General features: G+C 58.4%; 1 protein-coding gene across 8 annotated transcripts in view; it reads left to right on the top strand.

Moving 5' to 3' along the window:
- RIPOR1 (RHO family interacting cell polarization regulator 1) overlaps positions 1-19677 on the top strand; it is a 30604-nt gene extending 10927 nt beyond the window's left edge. For 2 of the 8 annotated variants that reach the window (XM_057376424.1, XM_057376419.1), the window contains exons 2-23: positions 7709-7835; positions 9805-9954; positions 10241-10319; positions 10613-10636; positions 11111-11164; positions 11244-11396; positions 11487-11550; positions 11632-11675; positions 11888-12013; positions 12306-12454; positions 12663-12792; positions 12999-13139; positions 13864-14673; positions 15087-15226; positions 15517-15691; positions 15842-15977; positions 16146-16307; positions 16445-16603; positions 16947-17143; positions 17239-17322; positions 17623-17713; positions 18710-19677. In XM_057376424.1, the coding sequence (XP_057232407.1) occupies positions 7735-7835; positions 9805-9954; positions 10241-10319; positions 10613-10636; positions 11111-11164; positions 11244-11396; positions 11487-11550; positions 11632-11675; positions 11888-12013; positions 12306-12454; positions 12663-12792; positions 12999-13139; positions 13864-14673; positions 15087-15226; positions 15517-15691; positions 15842-15977; positions 16146-16307; positions 16445-16603; positions 16947-17143; positions 17239-17322; positions 17623-17713; positions 18710-18807 (3267 nt within the window). In that variant the 5' untranslated portion in view covers positions 7709-7734 and the 3' untranslated portion in view covers positions 18808-19677. Of the gene's footprint in view, positions 1-2325; positions 2459-3520; positions 3743-4684; positions 4947-7708; positions 7836-9804; positions 9955-10240; positions 10320-10612; positions 10637-11110; positions 11165-11243; positions 11397-11486; positions 11551-11631; positions 11676-11887; positions 12014-12305; positions 12455-12662; positions 12793-12998; positions 13140-13863; positions 14674-15086; positions 15227-15516; positions 15692-15841; positions 15978-16145; positions 16308-16444; positions 16604-16946; positions 17144-17238; positions 17323-17622; positions 17714-18709 lie in introns of those variants that run through there. The other 6 variants (XM_057376422.1, XM_057376421.1, XM_057376423.1 and 3 more) reach the window with 6 other exon arrangements.
- The last annotated feature ends 7191 nt before the right edge of the window (positions 19678-26868 follow it).

The raw sequence follows: 26868 nt of genomic DNA, 5'->3' as shown, positions 1-26868 counted from the left end.
CCTTGGCAAGGTGTCCTGAGCTGTCAAGCCCCACCGCMGAGTGCTGTGCAGGATGCAGTGAGGTGGCTGATGTCACGTGTTCTCCTCCAGCGTCCTCTGCCACTTTTGGAATGCCTGACCCTGTCTCCAGCCYGCTCCTGGTGGTCTCCCGTGGGTGATGCCCGGGCTGGTGCCATGCCAGGCACGTCATCCCCGTGTGAGCTGCCACACAGATGCCCCCGGGACTGTGACTACGGAGAGGCAGAGTCCCCGCAAGCAGCACAGCCTGGCTGTCAGCCCTCTGCGAGGGAAGCCTGGAAGTCCCCTCACTCTGCGGGGCAYCGGGGAACGCCCCTCCCGCGGCTGGGGCAGCTTTAGCGTGGCTTTCTCATTAACCTTTAATGAGAACAAACAAGCTGGCATGGCCGGCGCTGCGGGCGCGCTGCCTGGCCGTGTGCCGGGCACTGGCTCCGCACGGCTGCCAGCACGGCGCAGGCTTTGCACAGGGATGGTCAGAGCCGGGGCGGTGCCGGCAGTGATGCCATTCCCTGGGGAGAAGCAGCACGGGGTGAAAAGCCGGGTGGTGGCCCCTGCCTGCAGCAGCCGCCAGGATGGGACTCTGCCCATCGGTGCGGAGAGCCGGGGGGATGCAGCGCGTCCAGGCCAGGTAGGAGACACGGTCTTCAGGCAGGTTCTGCAAGGCTGGGGTGGAGATGGGCTTTGCAGCATGCTGGGCTGTCAGCTCCCCCGTGCCCATGGCACTGGTGTGGAGGCGGCAGGCTGGTGGGCAGCTGGGATGGTTTTTCTTTGGCTGCTTCTCAGAGCCAGCCCAGTGTCACCAGCTCTTTTCCCAGATGCTCTCCCAATGTGGCTGATGCTGTGCACCCACCTGGGACCTGAGGGTGCCCTGGGTCACAGCTCTCTGGGTGATACCGCTGCAAGCCCCAGCTCTGGAGGCCTGGCTGTGGCTGGCTCCAGAGCCATGTGAAGGTGCCCACAGTGGGGCAGCTGGGCCATCCTACTTGGGAGCCCCAGATGCTTTTTGTCCCCTGTGGGATCTGCAGGGAGTGGACCTGCTCTGGGCTGGGGAAGCAATCCCACAACAGGCTCGCCCTCTGAGGGAAGGATTAACTTGGTGGGAGAGCCTTGTATCTGCGAGGACCCCCAAGACTCTGTCCCAGTGCTTTTCCTCCTGAACCTGTCCTGACCTTGCTCTAAAATCAGCAGCAAACAGGAAAGGAGCCTGGAGGGAGGTGTTTCTTCCTGCTCCAGTGGCGTGATGAGGGCAGCTGATTGCAGCCTGGCTRGAGCTGGCTGCTCTAACCTCTGTCCGACCTGGAGGGGGGTGCCAGGCTTGGGTATTCCCGGGAGCAGGACCTGTGCCGTGACCTACAGCACTGGAGCATGGTGACACTGGTGCCATAAAGTCTCCTGGTTGTTTGGGGCACTAAACAGGGAGTTGTGAGCCTGAGAGGTGCTGGTGGCATTGGCGTGGAGGGCAGGGGGCTGCCACACTGCCCTGTGGGAGCTGGACCCCCATGAGAAGCAGGACACACCTTCCCACATGGGAATGGCACCCAGCATTTTCGGAATGCCCTGGCTGCAGTGAGCTCCTCCAAGGCTTTGGAGTATCAGGACACAAAGTAGGGACTTCTGAGCAAGGAAACCCTTTTCCCAATGGCTGCTGGGTCTGGGAGGGTGCCCACAGGCATGCCACGGGATTGCATGCTGTGGGAAGCCTACAGCAAAGCCACCGTGGTTTTATATATACATAAATATAACTATATATATTTATTATATTTGTATATACTTATATTTAAAGCCAAGCGAGAGGCAGTGGTGTGAGCATCAGCTGCCCACGGCTTTGTGCCAGCCGGCAGTGGAGCCGCCAGGGATGGGGGTGATGGGATGGGGGTGAGGGGCTGTGAATCCCCCACCCCAGCCCGGGACCCGGAGCAGCTCAGGGCCAGCAGTGGGTCCGGCAGGGCGGTGTGAGCTCCCTGGCTTGTGCCCGGCCCTGGGTGCGGCAGGAAGGGGGTCTGCAAGGGAAGCGATCCAGAGAGGAGCTGAGGGGGAGAGTTTGCAGTGTGTTCCCTTTCCTTCTACCTGTGCCTCAGTTTCCCTAAGGGGGCGGTGGGAGGGAAGGATCGGGACCGAACTGTGCTGTGCTCCGGGAACAGCCGCAGTTRGTGGGGCCCCCTCCCTCGAAGGGGTCAGGCATCCTCCCGTGCCCTCCCATCCTCCGGCCCCCTTGAGTCACGCCGGGGCTGCGGCGCTGGGCAGTGATGTCAGCCCAGGGGCAGGGGAAGCGGGGGAGGAGCTGCTGCCCGCGGGGAGCCCTCCGGCCACGGCCCCCGCACTCGGGCGGACAGACGGACGGACGGACGGACGGCATGAGAGAGCAACAACCACCGGGGACGCAGAGCCCAGCCCGAGGGGGATGTGCTGCCGCAGCACGCCATGAATGGCAAACAGAAAGGTACTGAGCACTGGCAGCACTAGGGCTCCCCGGCAAACGGCGAGAATTTGGGGACTCGCAGCTGTTTGAGGCTCCCAGGGTGATATGGCTGGGCTCAGGCGGGGTTTTTTGAGGCGAGAACTTTCCTTGGGAGGAAGGCTTTTTTCTGGCAGGGACACCAAGGACATGTGCACCCGCTACCTGCAAGGGACGCGGTTATCCCCATGGGGTGAGGTGATGGGGTGTCTGTGCAGCATAGGACCCTCTGGCTGTCTGACATTGCTGTTGCCCACACAGATCCAGGCTCTGTCTCAGTGTAGGAGGGGGGCCATGCCACAGCTGCCAGCTGCTCTGGGGTGATGCACCCCAGATGCCATAGCAGCCCCTGATGCCACGGCAGCACAGTTTTTCTTGGCAAACTGTTTTTTCCCTGCTCGTGCCCCCATGTCTGAGGACAAACAGAACCCGTCGCCATGTCGGCATCCCTGGCATGGTGGCCCCAGGGAACTGAGGGCCTCRGGGTGCTTTTGTGCACTCGGACCAAGTTGTCTGGGCAGGATTTGTGGGGGCAGCTACTGGTACCCAACAGAGCACCCTGGAGATGAGCAAGGCAGGGGGAAGTTGGCATGTGGGACTTCCACAAGGTGATGCCAATCCCAGGAGGATCCTTCTAGAGGATCCCAGCACCTCTGAGAGGGATCACAGCCCACTCAGGAGTGGGGTCTGGCACCCATGGCCAGGATGCAGCCCCATCTCACAGGATACAAGGTGAATGATGTCCGTGGGGATCCCGGCTGTGTGCTGAGTTTGGACCATGGTGGTCCTGGGCTGGTTCCCAGGAGCATCCTGGACAACATCTTGGGCTTKAGCTTTGCCAGACCCTGGGAAACTCCCTGCCCCAGTGGTGACCACTTCCCTGCGTTACCTTTGGGGTTTGCATCTCGAGTGGCAGGGTCGYGGGCTGCGACCCCCCCGAGGAGCTGGCTGTGAGTGTCTGCCTGTGCCGTGCCCTGCCCTTCCGCAGGGATACTCCTCGGGGTAAATAAGCACTTCCTCCAATTCTTCCCATTCGCAGCTCCTTCCCTTTCCTGCCGCCCTCCCACTTGGCCCAAGGAGCCAGCAGCCTCCCATGGCCGCAGGGGCGGATATCACCGCCGTGCCCCTATTGCCATGGGGCCGAGGGAACGCAGAACCCATCCAACCCAAACTGCCGCGAGCAGCCGGCACCCTAACAACCAAACCGCCGTTCCCTGTTCCKGTGGGGGCTGCCGGGCTGTGACCTGATGGCTGGGATTTTCTCACCGGGTGAGTCACGGGAGCCGGGATGCCATTCACTGACTCATTCGACTCCTAAAAGCCCCCGATCTTTGCCCAGCACGAGGAGGAGCTGGGGGTGTTCTGCCTTCCCGGAGGAGAGGCAGAGCATGGAGCGGTCAGGGAAGAGGCGGCTCCCAGGCTCCTTGTGACCAAGGCGGCATGGCTTCGGTCCCGAGTGCTCCCATCCTCTGTGCCGGGGAGGGATGCGCAGTGATGGGAGGGAAGAGCTGCTCCAGCCCACGCTGGGAGCCCGCCAAGGGCCGTCCCGGKGCCGGAAGGGGCCGGCGGGGGCCGGGGTACGTGCCTGGGTTGGGGCAGCGGGGCCACAGCTGTGCAAACACGGAYGCAGCGGCTGCTCCGGAGGGAGCCGAGCCAGCGGGCTGAGTTCACAGGCTCCCGAGGTCATCCCCGCCGTGCGCCCGAGTGTCACCCAAAGGTGCTGGGGCGGGGCGGAGCAGGACCCCCCACTCGCCACAGACACCGCGGGCAGGATGGATGGTCCTGTGGCCAKCGTGGCATCCCCCACTGGGGGACWCTGGTGCCCTGCTGTGCCCTGGGGRTGGCTGCAGTGCCATCAGTGTGGGGATCGCAGCCCAGCYCCTCCGGGGGAAGCCCCTCGGGTGCTCTGGGTGCTGCTGACTGTTCGTGGGTGTCTCCCCCGAGGTGAGGGGCGCTGGAGGCTGCTGGCTTGGCCACCCTGGGCATCGGTGGCCTTCAGTGAGTGACATCCCTGGGGGTGCTGGTCAGAGCCCCCCAGCTCGTAGGGCTGCAGGGCTGGGGATTCGGGGGGARCAGTTTGGGGCGTCTCCGACCAGGGCAGTGTTGATAAACCCGCCGGAGCGACCTGAGGCTGGTGTCTGAGTGTCGGAAACAGAAACCAGCTGGGACCAACCCAGCCGGTCGGACTGCCCCCTCCGCTGCTCAGACCAGCATTCTTGGGATCCCAATCATCTCCAGAGCACCGGGCGTTGAGAGAGGAGCTGGCGGCCGGGCTGGAGAGCCCCGGGGTGGGCTCCAGCACCCCGCGCTGCGCTGCCTGTCCAGCTGCTCGCTGCCCTTTTGGCCGCTGCCCACGGGCAGTGCTGGCCGCGGACGGACAGACGGACACGCTCCCAGGATTGCATTTCCTACGCTGGGAGAGCTGGAGGCGGTCTGTGGCGCAGAAAAGGTGAAAAGCTTGGTCGGGAGGCWGGTTTGTTAGCGCTGAGCCCTAATTAAGGGCAGGGGGCGGTGGGGCTTGCTGGGACTGAACTTTGGGGCAGGACCTCTCCTTGCTCAGGAGAGAGAAAGGATGTGCTTGGGGCTTTAGCCCGTGGCAGGGACAGGAGCGTGCYGGTGCTCTGCTGGTGCCAGCCTCGTGGTAAGCCTGGCACAGGGCTCACCAGCCCGGGTGAGATGCGGTGCCCGGTGGTCCCTTCCAAGCGTGCCCCGGGCTCTGCTCCCTGCGGGGGCTGGCTGTGCTGCTGGTACCAGGTACCTCTTATCTCGGTAATGTCAGGAATGCACTATGCTGGGGATTTTTCCTCCTCTGAGAGCCAAGCCCAAGCGTGCCAGGAACAGAGACCCCACACCCGGCCTGCCCTGCCTCATGCAGGCAGCACTGCCCTTTGACACCCGGCTGGCTGCCCGTCAGCGCTGGGCTGGAGCATCCTTRGGGCTCCTGCATCACTTCTGCAGAGCAGGGGTGTGATGTCCCCCTTCCTCTAAGGGTGCTTGGGGTCCTGGCACAGGATCTCTGTTGCAGGGTGCCACGGTGCGTCGTGGGCAGGGCTGGAGCGCAGGGACGTGGTCCTGTCAGCAGCCACTGCTCCCTGTGCCASTGAGGGAACCTCTGGTGCTTTGGAGCAGGTGGCTGCTGGAGCCTCTGAAACACCTCGGCAAGTGGCTGGGGATTGCTCTGACTCTGCTGGGGAGTTGTGCTGGGGCATCAGTGTCCTGCAGCACCCCAAGGGCATCCTTATCCCCTCCAATGCCTCCAACATCCTCCCCTGTGATGCTCTTAGCATCCTTCTCCCCTCTGACACCCTCAGTGTCCTTCYCCAGTGCAGACTCCTGCCTGGGAAACCCTCTTTAGAGCTCCCTCTGTGCCCCCAAAGGGTAGCGTGGCCTGGAGAAGGATGGGCTGGCAGGATTGTCCTCRCCTGAGCTGTCCTCACATGGAGAGCCTTGTCCTAGGGTTGGTGACTGCTCTCCCTATGGATGAGCCGCCACAGCACCCAGCTGGGGAGCAAACACGGTGCCACAGGCCCTCCTCGCTCAGTGGGGAGCAGATTAAAGAGCCCTGCAGAGGGTAATCTGCCCAGCCTGTAGGTCAGCCRGCCTGCCAGGGATTACAGCTCTTCGTAATGAGCTTAATTGGGACAGTGCTGTCCTGGAAAATGGAGGGACTGGCACCCAGATAGCGCCGAGTCCGTGGGACCCGCCGAGCGGCTCCGTGGTCTRGGSTGGGACACGAGTCCCAAGGGGGAACCAGATGGACCCGCTGCCTCCTGGCCCCASCRGGATAGAGGTGAGTGGCAGTGGTTRGCTTTGACTCCAAACAGCTCCGGCACATCCTGGGTGCTGCAAATCCCCGTCCCCAGCCTGGCGTGYGGAGTGGTGAGGGGCRCAGTGCTGGGGGGATGGCACTGGTGGCCGGGTGGCTGTGAGCCATGTGGGACCAGGCTGAGCCGGGGTCCTGGGCACGGTGTGCACAGAAAGGAGTGGGGGTGGCGGCAGAARCCCCAGCAGTGCCTGTGTCCCTGTGCTGTTCTCTGCCTGTCGGCCATGCTGGAGATGGGGAAAGGCAAAGTGAGCACTTTAGGTTGTGGGGACGTGTCTCTGGCTCATTCTGCCAGCCAGGGAAGCTGTGCATCCCGAGGGTCCTGCCTGGCCTTCCCTGTAGGGTGTGTGACTGCCAGGCACTGTGTGGGTTCATCCCCCAGCTCTGCTCAGGCCTGGCTGGGACAGAAGCGGTGGCCACCTGCCATCAGTGGTGGCCACAAGGAGGTGGAGCATCCTGCATCCTGTTCCTCTGTGGTTGCCCTGCAGGCTGGGCTCCTCCCTGTGCCCAGTTGGCACTGCTGGGGGTGGCAGGGCCAGGAGCCCCATTCTCCCCTGCTCTTGCCTTGTCCTTTGGGCTGCCTTCCCTGAGCCCCAGCCCCAGCCAGGGCCACAGGGATGATTCCAGTGACATGAAGTGGCAGCCAGGTGCAGGCCCTGAGACTCAGAAATCTGCTCCATGCCCGGCTGGCATCMCGTGTTCCAGCTGTGGTGGGGACAGGCAGGTCCTGGCAGTGGTTTCAGGGCTCCTGACACTGTCACTGCCAGGARCAGAGGGCAGGGATGCAGCAGCCATGGGGCTGGACACGTGTGGTCTGCACCAGCTTTCCAGGGTCTGCCAGGGAATGGTTCAGCCTTTTCTTCCCCGATGCAGAGCTCCTGGCAAAGCTGGGAACTTTCCAAAGGGTTTTGTTGTCCTTGGGTTTCCCTCCTGGCTGCTGGAGGGAGCGGAAGCAAGTGAGGAGACAGTGAAGGGCTGGGCAGCCGGGTCCAACCCTGTGCTTTTCCTGGCCTTTCTTGCAGCATGGTGGCACGAGTGACAGCGGGACATGGGACAAGGTGGGGTTCAGGAGGAGGTGTCTGGGTTTGGGCACTGCATAAAGTTTGCCACGGACATGTCTGGGAGTGGTCATGTTAGGCACCAAGCATCAGCCCCTTTCTGTGACTGCCATAGGGCCAAGCTGGGACATGTCTGCCTGGGTGACACTTACGGTGTCCAGAGCCTGATTTCACCACAGGCAGCATCYCTGGGGGCAGCATGGGATCTGTGTCCCGGTGCCACCGGGAATGTTCTTGGACTGAGAGAGTGGGAAATCTCCCAACCATGGTCCGTGGGTGCCGTTCTCAGTCCTGGTGGCAGTCATGTGTGTCCTCACCCTGCTGCTGGTGACCCTGCTGTGTCATTGTCCCCAGGGCGGCCCTCCAGGTCACACTCAACGATGTCACTGTCTGTGCGCCCGCAGCGCCGAGTCCTCGTCACCAAGATCAATAGGAGCCAGTCCTTCGCCGGAGTGAACTCATCGGCCGACCGGCCCTTCAGGTAGGAGATGGGTGCTCGTGCTGCCTGCCACGAGGGACAGACAGGGACAGGACAGGGCTTTGTGGTGGGACCTGTTTGCATCCTGAGGCTGCTTCCCATCCAGCTGTCCCAGCATGTCCCTCAGGGACTTTTTTTGGTAGCCAGGGCCTGTTCCTGCAGGAAACACTGAGGCCATGCGGGAGAGAGAGCCCATCACCCCAACTTCTGCCATGCTGTGCCTCAGGTGGGGTGAGGACCCTGCAGCCCTGTAACTGCTGCCTCTGGAGCACAGAGGGGGCAGGTGTCACTCACCTCATCCTACGGCCAGCTCTTAAGAGCTTTCCTGTGACCATCTTGCAATGTTTAATGGGTGCAGTAGAGCTGGGGTGGCTTTGCAGTGTTGYGATGGCCTTGACATCCTGCGGCAGCCAGTTTGGGGGTTGAGTGCTGGTGTGAACCAGGGTTTCCTCGGGGTCACCTCAAACCTGTCAGTGAAAGGTTTTAGTGGCTGGCTGCCTGTCAGCTGCAGTGTGAGGAGCAGCTGTGCCCTGGTCCATCCTCTCCAGCCACTGCTGATGTTATGGTTCTTCCAGACCCTTCCTCCTCCTCTCTGCAAAGCCTCCCCACACGCTGCACTTCCCCCCAAACCCCTCTGCACCATCCATTCCTGTAGCAGTCCTTGGATCCCAGGCAGAGCCWCCCTGTGCTTTGACCTCCAGCCCTGCTCAACTTTGTCCCCAAGTCCCATCCAGCCTCTGGGCCAAGTGACATTTTCCAGGTCACCAGCACATCCCTGGATTTGTGGGTACCAGAGGGGCCCCTTAGAGACAGAGAAGAGGGAGGACTTTTAGGTGCCTGCAATGAAGTGGTTGCTGGGGAGATGCTTGTGGGAGATGCCTCCAGGGACCATGGAGGATGGGAATGAGGAGGAATGGTGGAAATTAGGTGCTTACCCATCGCTTGGGAGGAGGCCAAGACATTCATTTCCCCACCGATGATTCGGGGAAGTCTTTTGGTCACTTCTGTGAAGAGCAGCACAGGATGGGAGGTGCAGCCTGGGGCTGGGAAGTGATGAGCCCGTGGTGTCTCCTGGCACCGGTGGCGCGACAGAGCTTTGGAAGGAGGAAGGGAAGAGCCGGGGTGAGCGAGGCGTTTCTCACCGGGCTGGGGAGTGACTCCATTGCACAAGGCAGGAAGGGAGGTGTTCGGGTCCCRGCGCTGGCTCGGCGTCCCGCGGGTCGGCTGGGGGAGGCAGCTCCATCCAGCAGGTTTGGTGACATCTGGAGAGGCACAGCATCAGTGAGGATGTCCCTGCCCCGTGTTGCTGTGCTGTGTGATGAGGTGACAGAGCTGTCAGTCTCCAGGGTGCTCCCACGCTGGATTGGGATCCCTGCCTGATCCTGGAAGCACAAGGTGACATATTTCACCCTGCCACAGTGCCCAGGGAGCACCTCTATRCCCCTTGCAACCTGGGATACTGGGATGGAGCAGAGCATGGCCCTTTTAGAGGGCCACCAGGGCTGAAGATGGCCTCACAGGCACTCCAGAAACTCAGCTTGACTCCAGCTGGTGTCATCTTCATTTACCTTTGCTGTTCCTGACCAGTACCAGGGATCCCCTCACCTCTGCAGAGGCTACACCACAGCCAGACTATTGGAACTCACTGGGATGGCATTGCCTCCCTGCTCTTCTCCATCTCTGCATTTGCGGGTTTCTCCTTGTCTTTCGCATGGCTTTAGGGCAGCCACGTGCATTGCCAGGGGGCTGCAGGCATGTGGTGCAGGCAGCCCTGCCCAGTCTCGTGGCTCTGTCTTCCCTCCCCACTGGACACTTAGAATGGCTGCCATGGAGTCCTGGGAGGGGCAGGCAAGCCCCAGTGGACCCGGCCTCCATCCCAAAGATCACCCTAGTCTCAACACAGGGTGCTTGGCTGACTGGGGCACCCAGAAGSACCCTGGTGCTGTGTGCTGATCCCAGCCTCTCTCTCCAGGAATCTCTCACCTTTCACCCCCACYGTCTCCCGCAAGACTGGCTCCAGGGTCAGTAGGATGTTCTCAATGTCCCACAAATCCCCACCACCCAAGGTGCCTCAGCCCAACCGTCTGGACGAGGTGTACGAAGCTCTCAAGAAGGGCCTGACGTAAGTGCTGGGTGGGTGGAGGCAGGGAGCCCCTGAGGGGTATGGGGACAACTTGTGACAGGGGTTGGGGTTGGAAGCTCTCTGCTCTCACCTGGCAGGGACACACCAGGTCTCCTGGTATGTTGCCTTGGGGTCCCACATCCCATGTAGAGGCATGGATGGGTTCCCAGAGCAGGGTGCTGGAACAGGGAGTGGGGAAATGTTGCCACGTGTGCTGCATTGGTGTGGGAGCAGGAGCCCTGGACATGACATCCCAACCTGACCCCCATGGTGTGGTTACCCCCAGAGCCTACCTGGAGGTGCACCAGCTGGAACTGGAGAAGCTCAGCACCCAGATCCGTGAGTCCAAGAGGAATTCACGCCTGGTGAGTGCTGCTTGGGAAGAGCCTTACGGGGAGCGGTGCTTTGGGGTTGTAGGCACAGCTGGGGCAACTTTTGGTCCGTCTGTGCCTGGTGCAGAGTCTGTTTCTGTGGGGATGTAGGGCCAGCCCAGGCTCTGGTGTTGGGGCTCCTGTCCCTCTGTCATGCACTCCCCAGCCCTGGCTGGGTGCTGCATGTCCGTGCTGTGGGTGGTGTGTGCTGTGTGCCGTGTGCTGGGTTTCTTGGGTGGGCAGAGCTGGCTTTGTGCTCCATCTTATCCCTCTCCTCTCTCCTCCAGGGCTTTCTCTACGATCTGGATAAGGTAAGCGGGACCAATGCCTTGTCTCCCTTGTATCCCCCTTCCTTGTGCCTGGGATGAGCTGCTGCCAGCCCTGCTCTGCTAGCACTGCCCTGCTGCCTTGTCCYCTGGGAAGAGAGGGACTGGGGCTGTGTGGGCAGGGTGGCCCCGGGCAGGGGATGAAGCAGAGATGGTATTGTAACCCCTTTCTGRCAAACAAAAGTGAGTGCAGGGCTTGGGTTAGCTCAGAGGCTGGGGAAAAAAAGCACACTGGAGCCTGGCTTGGCTCCTGGACGRCCTTCTGGAGCAGGGGAAGTTGGAGGAGGCTGCAGCACATGGGTGYTTCCCACTGGCTGCCACCCTGCAGCTCCCAGGCAGGGCTGGTGACCAGGACACACCCCAGCCTCAGTGCAGGGGACACAGAGGGCACACACTGACCTGCAGCTCCTCCACGGAGTGGCTGTGCTGCCGCTCACACCGTCTCCTCTGCTTTTCCAGCAAGTGAAGTCAATCGAGCGCTTCCTGCGTCGCCTGGAGTTTCATGCCAGCAAGGTGAGAGCTGGGGCAGTGCTGGGGTGGCCGTGCTGCCCCCAGCCCTGTCCCTCACTGCAGCTCTGGCCTCTCCTTGCAGATAGATGAGCTGTATGAGGCTTACTGCATCCAGCGGCGGCTCCGTGATGGAGCCCACAACATGGTCAAGGCTTACAGCACGGGCTCGCCGGGCAGCCGGGAGGCACGCGAGAGCCTGGCCGAGGCCAGCAAGGGCTACAAGGAGTACACGGAGGTGAGGCAGCTGGCTGGGGTGGGCTGTTGGGGTGCTGAGTCCATGGGGTGGCTGCTGATGTGTCCTGTCCATCTGTCTGTCTGTTCCCAGAACATGTGTCTGTTGGAGAATGAGCTGGAGAGCCAGCTGGGCGAGTTCCAYGTCCGGATGAAAGGTAGCGTGTCCTGCTCCCTCCCTGTCCCTCTGCTGCCTGCCTGTCTGCTGCCTGCTGACGCCCCTCTGCCTTCTCTTGCAGGACTGGCAGGCTTTGCCCGGCTTTGTGCTGGTGACCAGTATGAGGTTGGTGGGACCGTATGGGTTGGGTTCTGCTCTTCCTCTGCCCTGTTGTCCTTGGGGTGTCTCAGGGGCATCAGTGGGTGCTGGTGTGGAGGACATGTTGCAGGGTGGTGGTGGGTGGCATGGGTCCATGGCCATGCCTGGGGACATGGAGAGAGCACCCATCACCCTGGGGTCACGTGTCCCCCATACCCACACCTCTGTGTGATCTGCAGATCTTTATGAAGTATGGACGGCAGCGKTGGAAGCTGCGAGGGCGCATCGAGGTGAACAGCAAGCAGGTGTGGGACAGCGAGGAAATGGTTTTCTTGCCCCTCGTCACTGAATTCCTCTCCATCAAGGTACAGTTCATAAAAGGACAGTTTTGGGGTGGGCCAGTTATCTTCTTGCATCATAAAGTCATGGTTGGTAGATTGGAAARGACCTCTGTGATCATCAGTGCTGTGTTAACCCAGCAGTGCCAATCCCACCATTAAGCCATGTGTCCAAATACCACATCTACGTGTTTTTTTGGACACTCAGGGATGGTGATTACACCACTTCCTTGGCCTTCCCTCCAGCACCTCACCTAAACCTCGCCCTCACTGACCCATGGCTTCATCTTCTCCTCTCCTTCCTCTGCTCCTTCTCTAGGTGACGGAACTAAAGAGCCTGGCCAACCATGTGGTGGTGGGCAATGTGTCCTGTGAGACCAAGGACCTCTTTGCAGCTCTGCCCCAGGTAGTGGCTGTGGATATCAATGACCTGGGCACCCTCAAACTCAGCCTGGAGGTGACCTGGAAGTGAGTACCTCAGCAGGCATTGCTGGTGGCACATGGCAGTGCTGGGGATGCCCAGCATGGCATGGCAAGAGATGACCTGCCCCAGGTTCACTCCATCCCAAAACCGGGCTGTAACTATGGAAAACCAGAACTGGCCTGGAGGGGGTCCTGGTGTCTGGTGACCCCCTGGGCTGGTGCACAGCCCWCATCTCCCTGCTGTCCTCCCCAGCCCCTTCGACAAGGATGACCAGCCCTCAGCAGCCAGCACTGTCAATAAGGCTTCTACAGTGAACAAGAGGTTCTCCACCTACAACCAGAGTCCRCCTGACACGCCGTCCCTGCGGGAGCAGGCATTCTACGTAAGTGTGCACCAGGCAGGGCTGCTCAGSAGACATGGCCAGTGGAGGGGTGCACACAGGGATGTGCCTAGGCAACGTCTCAGAGGGTGGCACAGCTCAGGGACGGGTAGGCAGCTCCTTCCTCTCCAGCCATCCCACCAGGAGTCCCCAGTACCGGCACCTGCTCCTCCCTCCCACGTTCACAGCTCCTCTTCTCTCTGCCCAAGAGCCCGGAGCGGGCGGCTGACAAGCGTGGTTGGTCCTTGCTGGACATCTTTCGGGAGACACTCTTCGAGAAGCTGTCTCAGAGCTGCTCCTGCGGCGATGTCTCCTCGGCCGAGCTCGGGAGATGGCCGCAGCAGGGCCGCGTAAGTGCGGGGCTGGAGCTGGCCAGTAGCTTAGCCCAGCGCTGTGGCCATCCCGCTGTAGCCGTAGCCGCTCCTTATCTCCTACTCACTATCCCTCGCTGATGCCCAAGGCCTGATCCTGCCAGGCTGGGTCTGGCTGGTCCTGCAGAGCTACTCCCCAAGCTAGGGGAGCCTGGGTCCACCCCCGTGCAAGAGCTGGGCACTAGTGAGTAGACAGCTTCTCCATGTCCCCATGCTGGTGGCGTTGGTGTGGTGCTGGTGACGGTGCTGGTGAGATGGTGCTGGTGTGATAGTGCTGGTGTGGCACTGGTGTGMTGCTGTCATGGTGCTGGTGTGACTAACGTGGAATTAGTGTGGCACCGGTTCCAGTTCAGTGATGGGGAAACATGAAGTTGGTGTGGTGGCTGGAGCTGTTGCTGTCCTTGCAGCCATGGTGAGCGGTGTCCTTGGCTCCATGTGTTGCATCCCACTGTGCTAGGGGGCCGCTGGCTCCAGCACATACAGGGCTGGTGATGGGGAGCTGGATTGCCTGTTGGCATGGGGTGAGATCCAGAGCTGTAATCTGCCCGGTCCTTGCTGACCGTGCTGCTGTTCCAGCAGAGCCATKGCAGCCTCAGTGCCCTCCAGCTCAGATCGATCCTGCCCCTGCTTGACATGCAGACAGCCGGAGGAGCAGGGGCAGCAGGAGCAGGGTCTCAGCTGACACCATTCTCCCCCTCTGCAGAATATGCTGCGGCGCCAGGAGGAGCTGGAGAACGGCACAGCCTGGTCCATCTCCTCTGAGTCCTCGGACGACTCCTCCAGCCCCCAGCTGTCCGGCAGCGCCCGCCATGCCACGCACAAGCCCATCGTGCAGCCTGAAGTGCAGGCCTCCGCCCCCGCCATCGAGATCTCCTTCTCCCAGCAACCAGAGGAGGCCGACGCCGCACCTGGGGCCAGTGGCAGCAGTGTCCCCTCCWGCGGGAGCCAGCCAGAGGAGCCAGGCAGCCGTAAGGAGACAGTGGCCAATGGGCATGTGCCCTACTCCCGGACTCTGAGCCACATCAGCGAAGCCAGTGTGGACGCCACAATGGAGGTCAAGACTGCAGAGAGCCCTTGGGAGCCCGCGGCCAGCCTGGAGGACACAGGGATGGGCGAACAAGACGCAGATGCCCTCGCTGGCGCTGCAGTGGCAGCTGCTGTGGCAGGGCAGGACAGAGCCACTGAGGCCAAGCCCCGTGCCACCGTGGCATGGGCCACCTCCTGCGAGGAGGAAGCCGGCACGGCCGAGCCGGTGCAGAGCCAGGCACCAACGCAGAGTGACTGTGGTGCCGGGGTCCCCACGACATTGGCACAAGCCTCTGCAGAAGAGAGGCCYGTCCCAACCCCACCACTGCCCACCAGCATCCCCGAGGTGCCGCGGGGGAAGATGGTGGATTCCGGTCTGGAGGAGGCAATTGGCCTCCTRGGCTCAGCTCTGGATGACTATCGGGGACAGTTCCCAGAGCTGCAGCCCCTCGAACGGGAGCTCAAACATCTGGAGGAGATGCTGCTGGTGAGGGGCTCCCAGTGGTGTCAGGGGGTGAGGGYGACAGGGTCATCYTGGCTGGTGATGCCTGGGCATGATGGGGACAGGGCCAGCCATGGTGGCAGTGCCCAGGGACAATGGGGACGGGGCCACCTCTGCTGGCAGTGCCCAGGGAGGATGGGGATGAGGCCATCTCTGATGGCAGCAGCCAGGGGAGATGGGGACAGAGCCATCTCTGCTGGCAGTGCCCAGGGAGGATGGGGATGAGGCCATCTCTGATGGCAGCRGCCAGGGGAGATGGGGACAGAGCCATCTCTGCTGGCAGTGCCCAGGGGAGATGGGGACRGRGCCAYCTCTGCTGGCAGTGCCCAGTAAAGYGGGTGGCAGGGCTGTCTTCGYTGGTGAGCCAGGATTCAWCTCCACTGTTCCTTCCTCCACAGCAGAAGCAAGGTGTCTTCCTCAGCCGGGCCTCCAGCATGAGCCTGACAGTGGAGCACGCGCTGGAGAGCTTCAGCTTCCTCAACACCTCTGACATGGAGGACTCGGAGGGCTCTGAGGAGGAGCCTCTCCAAGATGARAGGTGCACAGTGGGGCTCACAGGATGGGGCACAGGGCAGGAGATGGCCTTAGGACAGTTGGAATAGGGGATGTTCAGCTCTGCCAGGGTGCCTGTTCATCACAGATTAGGGAAGGTCCAAGTCAAGAAGCAGCAGTACCTGGTCCTGGCACAGCGTCACCCTGCAGCTCTTGATGAGAGGTGGCTGGAGGTCCCTGTGCCCTGGGAATCTGTCCTCTACTCTCTGGGTGGGTGAGGGCCAGGTCCRGGTTTCCTGTGCTGATCCACTGCCTTGATCTCTCCCTGGCTTGCAGGAGAGCTGGCAGACCCCTGCGCAGCACCAGGGCCCCCAGCGCTGGCGAGATGGGGGCAGATGACACCGGAATGTGCAGTGGCTCTGACGCCAGCACTGACCCCATGAGCACYGGCAACGAGTTCCTGGATAAGGCTTTGGTGCTTCACCTTAACAACTGCAACCGCCTGCTGCTGGTGAGAACCAGGGTGGGATATGGTGGCAGGGGACACCCAGGGTGGGCTGTATGTCATGAACCCTTGAGGGGGGTCTTGCCATATCCTGGAGGCTCTTATGTGGACAGTGGGCTCTGTCACTGAAGTTCCTGGTTTGGCTGTGCCTTGCAGAAGCTGGGCACCTTCGGTCCCCTGCGGTGCCAGGAGATGTACGCCCTGGACAGGCTGCTGCGGGAGTCGCAGGTGCTGGAGATGGTGTGCCAGCTAACGGAGGAGCGCGCAGGGACAGCCAGCTCGGCCGCTGACGGTAAAGAGACGCAGCTGAGGGGACTCTCTGTGCCACCCCAGAGGCTTTGTGAAGCCTGTGTCCTCTTATGGGCATGGCTGGGCAGTGAGGCACCATGCCAGACAGAGGGCAGGAGTCACCTGCCTGCTGCCGTGGTCTCGGGAGGTCTGACAGTGCCTGTCCCCACAGTGGTGCAGTTCTCGACGCGGAAGGAGGGCGTGCTGCCCTTTTGGGACCTGTGTGTGGAAGCGCCCAACATCTACACCTGCCCCGTGGAGCGGTTCCTGCAGGTGCTCAGCGCCCAGTATGCAGCTCCCATCAGCGAGCAGCATCCTGGTTTGGCTGATGCTGGTGAGTGGGYGTGCAGGGGTGTTTGGGGAGTTGCCAGCCTTGTTCAGTGACCATGAATGGGGGGATATGGGTTCCAGGAGCTCTGGAGAGGGGTGACCATGGCTGCTGCACACCTTGATCCTGGTTCTTTCTCACAGTGTGTGTGAAACTGGTGGAGGATGTGCTRAATCGGCGGCTGCCCCGGCGGCCAGGCAGTGCCCAGAGCGAGCAGGTCACCATCTTCCAGTACTGGAGCCACTTTGAGTCACTCGGCGCCCTGGTGCTTGACACCTACATGATGGAGCTGGCAGAGGAAGGTGGGTGTCCTCCCACCCTCYTTAAGCCCTGGGATGGGGGTGCCAGAGTATCACCATTGTGACCGATCACTGCAGCACTGCCATGACCATTCTGGGGCATCACCCAGAGGTTGAGCTATCCTTGGGGTGGGCAAGTCAGTCTGATCCAGCCCACTCCTGTGCTGCCTTCCCGTGTCCTTGCTGTAAGTCCCCAGCATCCTGGGGGCCAGCTCCATGCATTGGCACCCTGTGTGGGGCCACCTCTGCCTGGCATGGATCCCGGGTGCCCGGGGATGGTGGCAGGGGTGTGGGGGCAGTGCCATGTGACCCCCCACACYTTGGCTGAGCTGATGGCTTCCTGCAGCACTGCTGGCACAGAACCTCAACTCGGACGACCAGGACGTGGTGCTGCGTGCCCTGAAGCGCATGCCTGAGGGCCGCCTAAAGAAGGAGGGGCTGAAGGCGCTGAGCTTGCTCCTTGTGGAGGGCAACAGCAAGGTGGTGAGCGCCGTGTCAGCCCAGCTCCGCAGCCTGGCAGAAAACCCCCGCTTCCGCCAACGGGTAYGTGCTGGGCAAGCCAGGGACGAGGTGGGCTGGTGCCACAGCCCCCAGGGCTCTGTGGCAGATGGTGGCACTGACTCCTCCATGTCCCCCAGGCCCTCGTGTGCTTCCTGGAGCAGCTGGAGGATGAGGAGGTGCAGACGCGTGTGGCGGGGTGTGCGGCGCTGGGCTGCTTGAAGGTGAGGGCACAGGGAGGGGGCAGCAGGGCTGCATGTTCCAGAGGAAGAGGAAACACGTGTGGCTGGTCACTCTGGACACAACCTGCACAGCCTCCTGCTCCTGGGAGAAAAGAGCTKGGGATGCCCAAATGTGCTGTAGCAGCAGGCAGGGGCAGAGCAGGAAGGAAAATGAGAAGGGAAGAAAGGATGAAGGGGTTTTTCTGAACAAGGGGGCTGGAGCACCCTGTGCTGCCTTCCCCATCTGACCATGTCCCTGCTCCAGCCTGACAGCCAAAACTCACCTTGTCCCTTCTCCTGCAGGCCAAGGAGAGCATCGAGCAGCTGGTTTACYTGTGCCAAACCGACAAGGAGCCTGTGCGGGAAGCAGCCAAGCAGAGCTTGATGCTGTGCGGTGAGTGTCCCTCTGCTTCTCTGCTTGCTCCCCACCCACAGCATCCCCAGTGGCATCTCCTGGTGCCAGCAGTGCCCCCAAGAGACGGGGCCCTGTGGCTGGTGCCTGCCTACCCCACGCACTCTGGTTCATCGTGCCCCAAGCTCTTCCAGGCAAGAATGAGCTGGCAGCGAGGGCCTGGCATTCAGTGGCCACAGCACTAAGCCTGGTTGTTATYTATTATTTGCTAGATGGCCCTGAGAGAACCATCTGAGTGGGTTTCTAGGCCTCCAGGTCGCGGCAGCTGCTGCACAGGTTGGGACACGTGAGCTGTCCTTGTCCCCCTTGTCCCTGCTCCGGCTGCTTTGCTCACRAATGTCTCCGTCTTAGAGCCTGTCAGCCATGTCACATTTTGGAGTCTGTGTGTCTTGGTTGTTGATAGTGCACACCCCCTGGCACCCTGACACATGTAGATGCCTTGTGTCCTATGTCCCAGCAGATTGTCCATGTCACCATCTCTTGCTGCGGGCAGATTTGTGGGCAAAGAGCTCAGAGTGAGCCTGTAGCATGGATGTATGCATCCCTGTGTGTGCCTGGGGGTCCGGGGGGGCCCTTGGGACTCCTGTGCCAGTGCATGCAGATGTGCACAGCTGTGGGAGCCATCAGAGCGGGCACAGCCCTGAACATTGGTCCCTTGGCCCCAAGTGAGGCTCTCCACAACCCAACACTCCGGCAGCCTGAACACGGGCTATCCCTGCCCTGCGTGGGTGCTGAGAACAGGATCTGCAACCTCTGAATCAGGAGCTCTGGGGACTTTTTGATCCAGATCCCAGCTGGGACCTGCCCAGGGGTGTGCTAAGAAGAACAAGAGATTTCCATGCTGTGGCCATAGCACGCAGGCTCAGCTTTGCCAGGTTTTAGGCATGTTTCCCTGGAAAGGCCTCRGTAGATGGCCAGGGATGGGCAGGAGACAGAACTAACGCAGTTTGCATCACTGACCGTGGTGTGTACTTGCAGGGGAAGATGGTAAATCAGCTCACCGGCGACTGGAGGAGACCCTGGACAGCCTCCCGCGGATCTTTGCACCAGCCAGCATGGCCAGTACAGCTTTCTGAGACCCACGCACACCCACCTGCCATCCCTGAGGGCAAAGGCACCGCTGGGCCGCCCGGGCTTGCACGGACTGGGGACCCGGCAGCTCCTGCTCTCGGCACCACACCACAGTATTACCCCGCCTGCCGGCAGCTCGCCACGGCCGCACATTGCCTTACGGAGCACCGCTTCCCTGTCCCCGGCCACCGGCCCCACGGGTGCCACCTCCGCACCACTGGGCAGGGGCCTCGCTGCACATCCCACCCTCTGATCGCTATTTAAAATACCCGGGGAGCCCACCCTTCCTGCCCCCCTTGTTGGCTACAGCTGCCGGGACCGGGGTGGCAGGGAGAGGTACCGGATTTCTCTGCCTCCTCTTGCCTTCCTCTTGCTCGAGGGCACGTGCCCTGTCCCAGAAGGACCTGCACTTTGGAAACCTCGCTGTTTCTTTCCAGGAGCTGCCAGGGCCATGGGGACTGCTGCCCTCTGCCACCTGGAGTCCCCAGGACTTAAATAAAATGAAATATGAGATATTAATATATTCTGCTGGCGTTTCTTCTTTCCAGCTCCACGTGCTCCTGTCCCTCCCCGGCTTGTGGCTGTAGGGAATGTAGTGAGATGTGGCCTCAGCCCAGAGCCTTTCCTGGCCTGTTGGGAAGTGCTGTGGAGGGCAGGGGCAGGAGGAGCAGTAGAGGGATGGACAGACGGATGGACAGAAGCTGCCACCTTTTTTTTTGTTTGTTTTGTTTTATTTTATTTTTTATTTACAGATTTTTGCAGAAAAACAAAAGCAAAAAATTCTTTTCTATAATGTCTCTATAAATCTATATATAATGTTATTACAGAGAATGACTAATTTTGATTTTAAACCAGAAATAAAAACAAACCTTTAAAGAGTGTCGGTCTTGCTGTGAGGGTGTTTCTTTGGCCCCAGAGCCCTGGGGCAAGGCAAGCTGGGGGTGAGCATAACTGCCTGGAGGGTGACAGGAAATGTCATGGGAAATGTGGTTTTTGGCTTTTCCCCGCCCTGCAGCTCAGCCAAATGTTGCCAAAATTTGGCTGCTGGGCATGGGATGCATCACCCAGAGTGGTACAAGGTGGCCACAAAGGATGGGAGGCACTGAAACCAGGGTTTCCCTGGGAATGGAAACAACTCTGTGTGTGTGTGTAAATCCACACRTTCCCTATCTCCAGCTGCTGTTGGTTATCTAGGCCTTGACTTCCAGTTTGGACCACTAAGGACCCATGTCCAGCACTGGAAGCAGATTGCAGCATATTGGTGGCCAGGCCATGTTCCCAAATGTCCCTGCACCGGATGGGTGTGACAGGCAATGCTAAATCACCCTGTGAGCTGGTCTGCCTCGCTGGCTGTGCTTTGTCCCAGGATATCCGCTGTCCCCACCTTGCTGTTTGGGGGATGTACTACTGGGCTGGGAGGGAGGCTGCTCTCTGTGTCCCCTCTTGATGCCTGTCCTTCAACACCTTCCCTGAAGCTGGAGGTTTTTATGCCCCTCCTATGCAGCTCCTCAGCACCGGACCAGCCACTGCATTGTTGGAAGCTTGCTGGGAAGGAAACACTGTTTCCCCTGCCTCTCCCAGGAACTTTGTCCTTAGTGGCTGTGACAGGAGCAGCAGCACAGTGGGGGCCACCTCCCCAACAACTCACAACACAATCGGTTCTCGCTGCTTTAATCGAATTCCCGAGCTCAGTGGCCTTGGCAGCATGTGGCTGGTGACAYGGAGCCTTCTGCCTCACTGAGGAGGCATCAGGCTACAAAGTGCATGGTGGAGTGTTGGGTCTTGTGCCACCTCCCCATGGACTGGGCAGAAAGGGGGGATGCTGGAGATTTCTGCCTGCATCATGGAGTGGGGCTTCTGGTGCCCTTGCTCCTGCATCCTGTATGGTGTCACCATGGGGCTGGGGGYCCCCAGAACTGCTTCCCCCTCTCCCTGAGATGTGTCTCTGATTTCACTGGTGATTTTTTTTTAAGCTTGTATCTTTTGCCTTCCTCTTCTCCAAAGACCTGACCATCACATTCGGCTGGTTTAAGTCCCTGAGCATCCACCATGATCGTGCACCTGGGGAAAAACAACTCCATGCACCAGTACCCACCAGGGTACCCACCAACCTACTGGGAAGCAGCTCTGCAGAGAAGGACCAGGGAGTCCTGGTGGACAAGAAGCTGTTGTTCCTGAGCTAGCAGTGTGCCCTGGGGGCCAAGAAAGCAAATGRTATCCTGAAATGCATTAGGAAGAGCATTGGCAGCAGGTCAAGGCAGCAAGTCAAGATCCTGCCCCTCCAGCCCTAGTGAGACGACATCTGGAGTCCAGCTCTGGGGTCCTCAGTACAAGAGAAATATGGAGCTCCTAGAGCAGATCCAACAGAGGAATACAAAGATGATTAAGGGACTGGAGCATCTCTCTTATGAGGAAAGACTGAGGGAGCCAGAGCTGTTTAGCCTCCAGACATTACGACTGAGAGGGGACTTCATCAATGTCTGTCAGTATCTGTAGCAAAGGTGCCCGASCATGGATCAGGTTCTGCTCAGTGGTGCCCAGCAATAGGGACAAGAGGCAACAGGCAGAAASYGATGCACAGGAAGTTCCACATGAAAACAAGGAAGAACTTCTTCACTGTGYGRATRACCWCACAAAGGAACAGGCTGCYCAGAGAGYGTGTGGAGTCTGCCTCACWGGAGGTATTAAAAAACCATCTGGACACAATCCTGTCCAAKGCCCTCTAGCATGACCSTACWTGAGAGGCTGGACCAGAAGACCCAGTGTTCCCTTACAACCTTACTATTTTGTGATTCTTTACCCTGCTCCAGGTATTAATAGACACAGACAAGAATCCCCCTCCCAAGCCTTCATTTTTCCAAGCTAAACAGTCCCAGCTCTCACGACAGCTGCTCCAATCCCTTAATCATCTTAGTGTCCCATATAGTCCTGGGAGGGGAGTAGTTTAGAGCAGCAAAGATGCCCCCAAAAGGCAGCAGAGGAAGGGACATCCCCCCAGTACTGGCAGCCACCCGTGCCAGAGCAGGGGCACTGCCAGCACTAGCAGAGCTGGGCATTTATAGTCCCTAGGACAAGCAGGACCTACCCATTGGTGCTTCCCAGGGTTTCTAAGCACATCCCAGGAGCTTACAGTCTTCAGTTCCTTCTTTTTCTTCCTCCTCACTGTGGCAGAGCTTTTTGGGGCTGGCTCGGGTTGAATGTAGCATGTCGTGGCACATGTCATCCCATCTGGGTCACCTCCTCAGCCTAACCACTTTTGGATGCAGTGTTATCTGCAGAYGGGATTGCAGGAAGGAGGTAACCGGGGGACACTGCTGCATCACTCATCCCTTAGCCTTCTTCCACCTGCTTTGGGGGCTGAAAAAGCCCCAGGAAGAAAGCACAGGGCTTTTCCCAAAGCACTGCATCACACTGTCAGTTTTAGGCAGCAAGAGATGRGGGATGTGGGTCCCAGCTGGCACATGCAACTGCAGACAAGAGCACCTGAGCCGTGGAAAGTGGTCCAGCCCCCTTACATGTTTGCTTTAGTTTCTTTTCCCCTTTCAATAACTACTGGAAATATAACCAGCCCAGTGCTCCAGCGGCCAAARCCATTAATTTAATTCACTCACCTACCCGGGTGTTCTCCATGCCCTGCCAAAACCTTGTCCCCTCCCTGCAGCACAATTCCACTTTCCAAGATAAGCTACACCTTGACTGYAGAGATCAGAGCAGGAACGCAGTCTTCTGTCAGGGTAGGCAGGGAGCTGCAGGCCAGGACAAAATGATTCTGCTCCTGGAATTGCAAGGAATAATCCCATTATATATGTGGCTGCACAAACATGTGGAAAAAARCCTCCAACAGATTAACTTAGGAGCCAATTGCTCAGCCCTTTGCTCTGAATGCATCTATGCCAGCATTACCAAAGACCTCTGCCCTACGGACACCACTAGGTCACCTGGAATTGCAGGACTGCCATTTTAACAGGACAGAACTTCAAACAAAAGGTCTTGATTTTTGGACTGCTCCACTTCACGAGTGAACTCCCTTGGAGCCACTTTCACAGCACACAGGGACAGACACAGCAGCATAGAGCACGTTTTGCGGCAGCATTTGTTATTTCAAAGGAGACAGTGTGCCAGCACCCGTTTGTCAGCCAAATCTGTGTCAGCACTTAAAACATCCCCCTCCCATACGGACGTGCTTGTGCTCAGCAGCTACTTGCTTTTCTTGCAGGAGCTGCAGCCCGTGGGAGGGTGTCTGTGTCACAGTTACATTATCCATGTGCTCTGGCTTGGGGAAGATGTTCCTTTTCCCCATTTACTGCAGGTTTTGCTTTTTCTCTTTTAATTGGATGGGTACATATGGATTCTGGAGCATTCTGCRGTATCGCTTTTTACCTGCCAGTCTCAGGAAAGTGTCCTGAGGAGCCCCTGAACACCATCAGCAAAACATTCCCTCTTCTTGCACAGCATCCAGGCTGGTGCAKCTGCCCAGGTTTGACACCAAGAGCAGCCACCAGCCAAAATGACCCCAAGCAGATACTGCCACTTTGTGGCACCACAAGCTCTAATCAGCCTTTGCGTAAGAAATCACTTAAATCTTGATGCCAARTCATTTTTTGGGGGTTATAGTTTATGACTCTCCAGTCTGAGCAGTCTTAAAATTGGACCTCCCACCTTATCCCAGGCTTGTGTGAAATGATGTTTCCAAGGCACTCACTTARAGATGATTGGAACAGCTAAGCAGCCTGAGCTGAACCACAGCAAAGCAACAACCTCCTCGTGAGCACTGACGTGTTCCTTGCAGGGCTGTCAGGCACATCCATATGGGCAAGGACCACTCCTGGGGGTGACAGCTGGGGCCTTGTTTCATACAGGGACCAAACGGTGCTCCAGGCAGCCTTCACAACTTAATTTAATGCTCCCAAGCYCGACTACAGTCTTCATTAGAGCTGAGAGATGAGTGGTGACTCCTGAGGGATTGTGAAGGTGATGGAAGCATAGAGATAGAATGAGGAGGGTAAGCACACCCAGGGCCTCAGCAAGGTGGTCAGGAACTCCTTGGTTTCAGTTCTTTCCACTCTGCTCATGGGCAAGGCGTCTCTGGGAAAGGCCTCGCTCAGGCAACTTTTCTAGAAGGAGCATCTGCCTCTGGGTGTCTAATTTGGACAGGATCAGAGGCTGATATTCAGGAGCACTCAGAGTTAGGACTAAAGCTGGGCATTTGGATTCCCTGCAAATCAGCTCAAAAGCGCCTCCAAGTGAGGAAACATAGGATCAGTAGGGCAGACCCCCCAGCACTCGTTGGTAGATGGTCCGGGACACTTCTGGCAGGAGAAGACCAGGAAACGGTGTTTGCCAAGAAAAAAACTTCAGCTTCCTAAATATCGACATTCCTGCTACAAAAGATGTGACCGTTTGCCAYAGGGAGGCTCAAACAAAAGGCAGAGGGATCATTAGCATCCATTTACACCCCGCCCTGGGTGAGTATTTAAAGCAGCACAAGAGGCAGTTTTACACACAACCACTGCCCCTCTCCATTTTGATTCGTGCCTGAGCTAAATTTTGASCTTAAAGCAAGATTCATGGCTGCAGACGAAAGATTCACTATTCTCCCAAAAATTACAGCATGGGAATTGATGGCTTGACAGCTCAGAATGTAAATGATTTTTAAAAAATTCACACTACCAAAATGTTCTGAGCAGATTCTTCATGCTGTGCAGATTCTTCTTTAATTTCCTTCTACACCAACTCATCTGGTGGCCAAAGGGAAGGCCATGGATGTGGGTTTTTTTCATCAGAGCAAAGCTTTTGGCTGTCCAACATTGGACTCAAAGATCCTTGTGAGGTTCCTTCAAACTCAGGATATTCTGTTTTGATGATTCAAATTTCTCATGCAATGAAGACCTCGGAGCTCACAGTTGTGGGCTACACCGTCCGTCACATCTCATAATTAATGGCCACTTTATACCGTTGCTTTGTAGATAATTTTTTTTACCCTTCAGCCAAGGCTTCATCCACACAGCTCATCCCCTCTGGCCCCTCCATGAGCTGCTAATGCCCCACTGGAACGGGCTAATGATCCTGTGAAGGAAACCTGTTCTGGGTTGCCAACAGCCCCCAAAGGAGTTTCGGTGCTCAGAACGTGGCCCATGGCTCTCTGCTGCTTTTTGAGGACTCCAGAGAGCTTAGGCTTAGGCAGGAGAAACCTGTAAAGCCAGGTCAGGGCCTGATCTCACTCTCAGCACAACTCCCCTGGCAGAGGGACCCTTCTCTCCACAGCACAGCTCAGCAAGTCATCAGTATTATTCATGCCAGTACTTAAGGGTACAGTTTACACATGCTAATATATGCTAATGTTTTTCTGATGGGTTTGTCACTTGTTAAGCAGGTTGTGGTAAAACCTAGGCTGTTGAACAGCTTTTATCCCAGCCTGCAGTGACATCTCAAGAGGCACAAATTTGAGGCAAGATTTTGAACATGGGTTTCAACCATAACAGCCTTAAAACTCTTTAGTTCTACCAGCACTGGTTTGCATTGAGGTTTCTTTACATTAAGATTTCTACCTGAATTCCTGGCCTTATTCCTCCAGGGATTGATAGGGGAGTAAAAGGAAAAAAAAATGCAGCCTCCTTCCAACGCATCTGATTTTTGAACTATTAATATTTTAACCCATTACTCTTGCTCCATTTCACATGGGTTTATGGTAAGAAAATACCAAGAGGATGCAGCATGAGCTCATAGAATTCGCCTCTCCTCAGCTTGCCTGTCAATCAACTCTGGGTCTGCTACAACACTGCTGGAGATGAGAAAATGTGTTAAACCCAGAAGATTCAGCAACCCAGGGAATGCAGAAAATGAAGGAAGGCAAGCCCCTGTGCATTCTCACAGTTCATGCAACTGAGGGTGCTGTGGCTCTTTTCACCTTTTGGGGAAAAGTTGTGGACAGAATACACCATGGTGTCTTAACTTCTGATGGAAATCAACCTTGCTGACTTCCCCAGAAGCTCCCTACTGAACATCAGGCAGCAAATACACCACTCCTGTTGTGCTGAAGCCRAAATGGTTTGTCCTACTCAACTATGAATTCGCAAGCCCAAGGTCCTTTAAAACCACCAGGCAAACACCATTTTAAATCACAGAATTGTAGAATCCTACGATCTTCTGAACTGGAAGGGATCCACAAGGATCATCAMGTCYAAATCTTGGTCCTGCACAGGACATCCCCAAGAATCACACTATGTGCCTGATGTTGTCTAAATGCTTGTTGAACTCTGTCAGGTCTGGTGCTGTGATCCTGGGGAGCCTGTTCCAGCATCTGGCCACCCTCTGGGTAAAGAACCTTTTCCTAATAGCCAACCTCACTCCCCTGACACGGTTCCACGCTGTTCCCTCAGGTCCTATCAATGGYCACAGAGGGCAGATGCTGCCGCTCCTGAGGAAGCTGAAGCCCACAAGGAGCTCTCTCCTCAGCATTCTCTTCCCCAGGCTGAACAAGCCAAGTCCCCTCAACCACTCCTTGCAGGCTTCCCCTCTAGTCCCTAATTCCAGCCTCTTGTTGGCGTTTACAGAACTACCCTATGACTTTCCTGGTGATTAATTCATGATTGTATTGACTCATCTTCCAGCTTAAGGAAAGTTTTGATCTTTCAACYAGGGMAAATCCCTCCTCAGCACGAAGGATGGACTTTCTCTGTGACCTTATTCTCTTGAGGATCTCCCTCCCACGGAGCTGAGGCACAGCCTCCTGCTCTGGAAGTTTTGCTCAAGGGGCAGTTTTGGCTGAGATGAAGGGGACAGTTCCAACTGAGGGGCGACGTGCATTGCTGGGGATGTCTCCGGTAGCCGGGATGTCGGGGCAGCACTAACGGAGCCGCTGACCGGAACTCCCCTCACACGGTCCCGCGGGGCGCGCGCTGCCCTGAGGGGAGGGAGGGGCGCTGCCTCCGCCCCCACCCCCGCCGCCCGCCCCTCGGCGGCACGTGACGCAGTGACGCACGCACGCACGCACAGGCGCGCGCCGGGTGACGCCACGGGCCCCACGCGTTTGAAGTTGGCGCGCGGCTCGCGCCCTCGCTCCCCCC

The sequence above is a fragment of the Malurus melanocephalus genome, unplaced genomic scaffold (genome assembly GCF_030028575.1).
Source record: "Malurus melanocephalus ecotype Western Australia unplaced genomic scaffold, MMel_1.1 scaffold_279, whole genome shotgun sequence".
NCBI classification, from domain to species: Eukaryota; Metazoa; Chordata; class Aves; order Passeriformes; family Maluridae; genus Malurus; species Malurus melanocephalus.
This window is presented reverse-complemented; position numbering and strand designations above follow the sequence as displayed.